The 8,202-nt window shown below is 48.5% G+C and overlaps 1 protein-coding gene across 1 annotated transcript in view; it reads right to left on the bottom strand.

Annotated features, from left to right (window-relative positions):
• Positions 1 to 8,202, bottom strand: part of DAAM1 (dishevelled associated activator of morphogenesis 1) — a 321,668-nt gene that overhangs the window by 18,460 nt on the left and 295,006 nt on the right. The window contains exons 19-22 of the mRNA XM_015423080.1: positions 7,997 to 8,103; positions 6,124 to 6,212; positions 4,468 to 4,636; positions 382 to 489 (exon numbers count right to left, since the gene is read on the bottom strand). Of these exons, the coding sequence (XP_015278566.1) occupies positions 382 to 489; positions 4,468 to 4,636; positions 6,124 to 6,212; positions 7,997 to 8,103 (473 nt within the window). The remainder of the gene's footprint in view (positions 1 to 381; positions 490 to 4,467; positions 4,637 to 6,123; positions 6,213 to 7,996; positions 8,104 to 8,202) is intronic.

The raw sequence follows: 8,202 nt of genomic DNA on the forward strand, positions 1-8,202 counted from the left end.
AGCAGCTAGCAATCCAAAACAGTCCAGTGGAGCCTGAGCGGTGGGTGTTGCCATCTGACACACTTCCAGTTATGTCAGGGGGTGTGGCATATGCAAATATTATGCTAATGAGTTATGCTAATTAGCTCCTGCACCTCTTTTTCTACAAAATGACCCCTGGACAGAACACACCTCCATCCGCATAGTGGGCAGGAACACAGCTTGTTGCCGTGATCACACATGCTCCTGCCCAACACACATGGCAGAACGTTCTTGCATCAAAGGGTGACATGGCTAATATACAGCCCAATACATTTATTGCTGTTTTCCAATCTTCTTGTCATCTGCCTCTAATGGTTTATTGAAAGGTAGGATACAATTAACCCCCCCCCCCCAACTTACTGGACTTTGGCAGCCTCTGGGACGTCCTTCAGTTCTTCATGTAGGTTGAGAACTTTGGGGTATTTCTTTTCTACGATGGTGATGAGATAGTGCAATAGAGTAATGTTCCTGTGACGAGACAGAGATTGTTATGCAGCCACTGATCCTGCAAAGAATATTAGGGGTTTTTTTGTTTTGCATCTGAATAGGAAAAACGCACGTTTGCAGTCACAGGTAAGTGTTTCGAATAAAACAACTGCTTTCCAAACAGTTACCACGGATGAAAGTGATTGGCTGCACCGCTAAGCCTATTGCACACGATTGGAGAAAAACGTACAATAGCTCGGTCTTTGGAGAACTGGCCTCTTGTGAACTGGAGTATTGATTTTATTTATTTATTATTTGCTCAACTTCCTGCAAGCGAACTCAGGGGAGGGAACAACAACAGAACACATCCAACAATTAAAAGAAGTTATGTAAGCAGTAATAGTTAAAAACAGTTAAAATGAGAAAATATTGGTGTCGTTAGCGGCAATTCATGGATCTTGCGACGTTAAAAAAGAAGCAACAGAAACAGGAAACCCTCCGACCGAAGGTGCAACGGTAGGTCTTTCGCACGGGCAGATTGTTCATAGGGCAAGTTTTTATAGGGCAAGTTTATAAAGGAGAGCCCAACTGAGTAAGGAAGTCAGGCAGTTTTTCCAACATGGCACCACTCTCGATAGCGACTGGGGTTGGCATTCTAAATGAGGGATGGAAAGCTCTTAGCTTTAAGAACATGAGAGAAGCCATGTTGGATCAGGCCAATGGCCCATCCAGCCCAACACTCTGTGTCACACAGTGCCCACGGAGAGCCCAGGCGAGCCCGATCCCATCAGATCTCGGAAGCCATTTAGTACTGCTCATATGGCTATCACCTTAAGCAGAAATCAGAACCAAAGAAAATATTTTAAAAGACCTTAGTATTATTTCTCTTATATTTGATTATTGCACCTACGAATATTGGTACTGAGAGGGTGACATGATCATTGGTATCTGATACTAGCCATGACACCTGGGTTCGCACATTTAGCATTTCCATATCCTTAAGTAAAGGGGTGACTAAATTAGCTCTCAACTCATCAAATCTAGGGCACGCCATGATCATATGTTCAATGGTTTCGATTGTAAGATATGAGCATCTGCGTGTTCTATTAGAAGAAGAAGAAGAAGAAGAAGAGATTGGATTTATACCCCGCCCTTCACTTGGAGTCTCAGAGCGGCTTACAAACTCCTTTCCCCTCCCCACAACAGACACCCTGTGAGGTGGGTGGGGCTGAGAGAACTCTGACACAAACTGCTCTTTTTCAAGGACAGCTGTGCCAAAGCTTGTGACTGACCCAAGGTCACATCAGCAGCTGCAAGTGGAGGAGTGGGGAATCAAACCCGGTTCTCGCCGATTAGAGTCCACGCACTTAACCACTACACCAAACTGGCGTATTAGAGTATGATACTTTATTATATCTGCCCTCCAAAACTGCCGAGGGAAGAATGTTCCGTCTTGCCAAAGTAAAAGCTCTTCTTAGTTTTGGGACTGTCAGTTGATAAAAATATTTCGGCAGTTGCATTGGGAGAGGGCAATTCCTAAATGGAGCGTCGAACATACCCTGCGCGCCCTAATAGACGTACTTGTAACCAGTGTTCCCTCTAAGCTGAGTTAGTGTGAGCTAGCTCACAGTTTTTTAGCCTCCGGCTCACACATTTTTGCCATAGCTTAGGAAGGAGGGCTCCAGAGCAGACTAATTTATGCAGTAGCCAAATCGCTCACTCACAACTTGAATGCCAGGAGCTCACAGAGGAGAATTTTTGCTCACGAGACTCCGCAGCTTAGAGGGAACATTGCTTGTAACATCAAATTTCCTTACAGATTTTTTAATTTGTCTTCTAATGTCTTCAGTTTCTGTATTTTTAATATCGTTTGTTATTCCTAGGCAATCTCTTGCATTGATTTTTTTTAAAAAAATGTACATATCACCAAAACCAGGGGAGAGAGCCAATAGCGGTTATTGGGAGTATGCCAAGCAAAACAGTAGAAAAGAGCAGGAGTTCCTGTAGCACCTTAAAAGACTAAAGCCTTTTAAAGAAAAGTCCTTACCCACTGGCGGAAGGCAACAATAGAGGAAAACAGACAGATCTCCCTGGCGAGGGAGTTCCAGCACCATGACCGAGAAGGCTCTCTCTCTGTTTGCCACTCATCTAATCTTAGAGGGCGGGGGCACCCGAGGCATGGCCACCAAAGATGACCAGGGCTCCCCCTCCCCAATATTTTCATTTTCCTCGTGCGTGTCTTCCTGTTACTTGAGCAGGTTTTTTTCTGTTCCACATGTATTTCGCTCCCTCTAGTGGTCGATTCGATATTGCATCACTTTATGTCCAGCATATCCCCCTGCCGATTTAAACTGCAAGTTTCTATGCCAGACATACATAAGAACATAAGAGATGCCAAAGTTGGATCAGGCCAAAGGCCCATCCAGTCCAACACTCTGTATCACACAGTGGGCAGAAATACCAGTGCCATCAGGAGGTCCACCAGTGGGGCCAGGACATTAGAAGCCCTCCCACTGCTGACCCCCCCAAGCACCAAGAAGACAGAGCATCACTTGCCCCAGAGTCCCTATCTATACCTTGTGGCTAATAGCCACTGATGGACCTCTGCTCACTTGCCCCAAACATCACTTGCCCCAGATGACAGAGCATCACTTGCCCCAGAGCCCCTATCTATACCTTGTGGCTGATAGCCACTGATGGACCTCTGCTCCATATGCTTATCTAATTCCCTTTTGAAGCCGTCCATGCCTGTAGCCGCCACCACTTCCTGTGGCAGTGAATTCCAAGTGTTAATCACTCTTTGGGTGAAGAAGTACTTCCTTTTATCCGTTCTAACCCGACCGCTCAGCAATTTCATGGAGTGCCCACGAGTTCTTGTATTGTGAGAAAGGGAGAAAAGTACCTCTTTCTCTACCTGCTCTTTCCCATGCATAATCTTATAAACCTCAATCATGTCAGCAACGTAATATCGAACTGACCACTAGAGGGAGCGAAATACAGGCCAAGCAGGAAAAATTCCGCAAAGCAGCAGGAACATACAAGCAAGGAAAATTCGAATGCGGAAGAATCTTAGAATGGATGGACAGGTTCATATGGGAACAGGGAGTCCTTAAGGGAAGCTGTGCTGACTTGGCTGGTAGCCACCGAGGCGATAAGCTAGAACCTGAAGACACGAGCCGGAATCGAGGTCAGTGAAAAAAAGCCAAAGGTCCGATAGCCGTGAAGTCGTTTCAAGAATGCAGGTTTGCAAAGGCCAGGAGCGACTGCTGCACACTCAGAAGCAGTGTTCCCTCTAAGCTGAGTTAGTGTGAGCTAGCTCACAGTTTTTTAGCCTCCGGCTCACACATTTTTCTCTTAGCTCAGGAAGGAGGGCGCCCCAGAGCAAACTAATATATGCAGTAGCCAAATCGCTTGCTCACAACTTTCATGCCAGTAGCTAACAAAGTAGAATTTTTGCTCACAGGACTCCACAGCTTAGAAGGAGCATTGCTCAGAAGCAGGTCTGATTTTGCAGAGCTGTTGACGTGCTGGAGCAGGTAGGTGCAGCAAGGGGTTTTAAACAGATCCTCCCTCCCTTTGGAGTGGAGTCTGCAGAGGCTTAGAACTCCTGTCGTTGACGTGGCTGGAGCTGCAGCCTGGCGCTTCTCCTTCGTTCCTGCAAAGTCAGCCTCTGGCGTGCCCTACGTCTGGGGCACTCAGAGGAACTAGGCCTTGGGGAGTCTGGCCTCGGGGTCACTGGCCCTGGCCCAGGAATGGTCTCTTCTTCTGGCTGCACCTCTTGTGCTGCTGCTGGGGACTCCTCCTCCTCAGGTACTGCTAAGGGTTCTTCCTCGGGGTTGTTCCCTGCCTCTTCCTCATCTGAGGAGGGGTCAGCCTCGGACAGACCCGGACCCACGACCGAAGCTGGCTCCGGGCCATCGGGTGTTTTTCACCCCACCCCCAGCAGAAAGCAAAAAAGAGGGATGTTCTTGAGCCTCTCTTTGCCTCCTGGAAGTGCCCGCAGAGGCAGGAACTGCTTACTTGTCGATGCTGGATTTTGTGTCCGCGATCTTGTTCAGACTTGAGATTTTAAAGCCGTAGGCGTTCCCTCTCTGGCCTTTGTTCATGTAGTTGCCAAAGGCCAGCACCACCTCCAAGAGCTGCTTCAGGCTCTTGCTGTGGAACACTTCCTTGGATGCTGCACGGATGGCTGTGACGGGCAAGGGAGAGAGAAAAAAGAGAAAGAAACACAGTCAGAAAACACGACCCGGTCGATGGCATGGGTTTAAAGTGGTGTTACGACCCGATCGTTTCTGTGCCCAAACCAAACTCTCAAAGCTACGTGTCAGCACGCAGGGCCTGCTGGGATGTAAATTGCAGGGAGAAAGCGAAACAAAGGGAAGGGAAGAGAGAAGAAGAAGAAGCGGGAGGAGGAGGAGGAGAGAGAAGAGACTGGGTTTATACCCCGCCCTTCACTACCCGAAGGAGCCTCAGAGCGGCTTACAATCTCCTTTCCCTCCCCCTCCCCACAACAGACACCCTTTGAGGTAGGTGGGGCTGAGAGAGCTCTCTCGAGAACTACCCTTGAGAGAACTGCTCTGAGAGAACTTGTCACTGACCCAAGGTCACACCAGCAGCTGCATGTGGAGGAGTGGGGAAGCAAACCTGGTTCTCCCAGATTAGAGTCCACGCTCCTAACCACGACACCAAACTGAGAGAGAGAAAAACAAAAGAGATGGCACAGAACAGGCTAACAGACCACATTTACCTCCCTAACTGCGTGCCAGGAGGTGTGACTGGGTGCGGCTGCTGAAATTCCTGCGGCCCAGAAGGACTGCTCCTACTGTTTTATAAAATGAGTCGACTCAAAATGCTATTATGCAAACCACCTGCTGGGAGATGCTATCTAGCGTTCACCTGGCTTTGTTCTTCTCCACCCTCAGTGGTGCAAGCGCTTCTAAATGCAGTCCACGCCAGGAACTCACAGATGCAATACGGCTGCGAGTCCCCATGGTGAACTTGAGTAAAAGGTAACCTGCAGTTTGGCCCTAAATCTATGCCTTCTGCCACTGCATATCTAATAACAGGACCTTTCATTGGAAGAAGAGGAAGAGATTGGATTTATACCCCCACCCTTCACTCAGAGTCTCAGAGCGACTTACAATATCCTTTCCCTCCCCCTCCCCACAACAGACACCCTGTGAGCAATGTTCTCTCTAAGCTGTGGAGTCTTGTGAGCAAAAATTCTACTTTGTGAGCTACTGGCATTAAAGTTCTGAGCGAGCGATTTGGCTACTGCATTAAATTAGTTTGCTCTGGAGCCGGAGGCTAAAAAACTGTGAGCTAGGGTTAGTTGTAAGACAGGTGGGGCTGAGAGAGCTCTTTCGAGGACTGCCCTTGAGAGAACAGCTCTGAGAGAACTTGTGACTGACCCAAGGTCACACCAGCAGCTGCATGCGGGGAATCAAACCTGGTTCTCCAAGATTAGAGTCGGGATTCCTAACCACTACACCAAACTGGCTCTCTGGCTCACCAAACATTACACATTTATGCCCTCATCCAGACTATATCCAGGGACGATGCCCCATACCTCCCCACTGATTAAAAACCTTTAAGAGAAAGAGAGAGGCGAAGTGGAAAAAGAGAATCTCGTCTGGCTTTAGCATTAGCAAGTTTGAGCAATAAAACAAAACCTACCTTCCACTTTGGGTTTGACTTCCGCAACCCGCTCGGCAAACTTCTTTTTAAAATACAAGGACTGGAGCCTTTGTTGGTAATGGTTTATCCTTCAAGAAAGCGGGAGAACAACATCGAGTTGGGAACTAGTGAAACGTTTTGACAGGAAGACTTGACCCTATCACACGTATCACCCTCTTTGCTTCCATCGTGACACCCGAGGCAGTGTACAGCTCGGAAGAAGAAGGACTGGATTTATACCCCGCCCTTCACTACCCAAAGGAGTCTCAGAGCGGCTCACAAACTCCTTTCCCTTCCCCTCCCCACAACCGACACCCCGTGAGGTAGGTGGGGCTGAGAGAGCTCTCCTGAGAACTGCCCTTGAGAGAACGGCTCTGAAAGAACTTGTGACTGACCCAAGGTCACACCAGCAGCTGCTTATGAAGGAAGAAGAGAAGAAGAAGAGATTCGATTTATACCCCGCCTTTCACTTGGAGTCTCAGAGCGGCTTACAAACTCCTTTCCCTTCCCCTCCCCACAACAGACACCCCGTGAGGTGGGTGGGGCTGAGAGAACTCTGACACAAACTGCTCTTTTTCAAGGACAGCTGTGCCAGAGCTTGTGACTGACCCAAGGTCACATCAGCAGGTGCAAGTGGAGGAGTGGGGAATCAAACCCGGTTCTCCCAGATTAGAGTCTGCGCTCTTAACCACTACACCAAACCGGCTCTTGGAAGGTCTCCTATCCAAGCACTAACCAAACCCCAACCTGCTTGGCTTCAGCAAGGTTATCCATGTGATGCCCCTTCAAAAGCCTTAAGAAGAGAAGAAGAGGAGAAGAGATTGGATTTATACCCCGCCCTTCACTACCCAAAGATGTCTCAGAGCGGCTTACAAACTCCTTTCCCTTCCCCTCCCCACAACAGACACCCTGTGAGGTAGGTGGGGCTGAGAGAACTCTTGACAGAAACTGCTCTTTTTCAAGAACAGCTCTTATCAGAACTATGGCTTGCCTAAGGTCATCCAGCCAGGTGCAAGCGGAGGAGTGGGGAATCAAACCCAGTTCTCCCAGATTAGAGTCCGCGCACTTAACCAGTAATCCAAACTTGGGATCATACCATTCCATGTGCCTGCCGCTCTCTGCATTTTAATATTGTTGGGGCATGTGGGGAGAGTCTCATTCCTGGCCAGAACAGACAGGCCAAGTATCTCTGGCAGACACCCAGCCATGCTGACCCAGGCCATTGCAATGAGTTGCCCCTTCCTCAAGACCCTCTCTGCCGCTCTGCTGCTTCCAGCCTCTGACCCTGATCAAGCAGACCAAAGACCAAGCGTTTAGTGCAACCCATCAAATGTGTAGCCTCAATTTGCCTTGGAGCTGTGCAGTGAAGGGAGAAGGGATTTAACCTTAATCTTCACTCAGTTTCAGCCTCTGACTCTGGCTTCCCCTGTTCTGCTGTTAGCATTTTAAAGGAAAAGAGAAAGACACTTAATTATTTTTAAAGAAACCACATTTCCCACTTTAAAATATTGGGGGGGGGGGGGGAAGCAAGTAGCACGCTTTCAATAGCAGAGTCGAAGTTGAAGGGTTAAGCTTCTTCTCCCTTCCCTGCATGATCACAAGACAAATTGAGGCTGCGCTAGCTTGCACTTTACATTTTATGAGCAGAACCAATCTTTGCACGATTCATCCCTTCCAGCTGCCTTAAGCAACCTCTCCGGCCTGGTCTAAGCTCTGATTCTGACTTCAAGCAATCATTTTCCCGTTGCAGGGTGAGAGACACTCGTCTCTCCTTTACCCTCCCCCGCGACTGATGCTTGAAACACCACATGACTCAACGAGTATCTCCAGCATCTGCAGGCTGGATGGAATTCCCTGGACGGGGAAAGATTACCTGCTCATTTCGAAGAGGAACCTGTCCGCCTTGGCCATCCGATCCAGCTCGTGCTTGTGTTCCTCCAAGAGGTCGATGTCCGCTTTCTCGGGAACAAACTTTAAGAGCTACAAAGCAGGAGGGGGGGGGAGAGAGGGAAGAAGGATGTTTTTAATGCTTGTTGCTAAATGTCAACAAGGCCGGAGATCACTAGCTCTACAGGAAGA

Source organism: Gekko japonicus, unplaced genomic scaffold, assembly GCF_001447785.1.
Source record: "Gekko japonicus isolate JY-2015 unplaced genomic scaffold, Gekko_japonicus_V1.1 scaffold345, whole genome shotgun sequence".
Lineage (NCBI taxonomy): Eukaryota > Metazoa > Chordata > Lepidosauria > Squamata > Gekkonidae > Gekko > Gekko japonicus.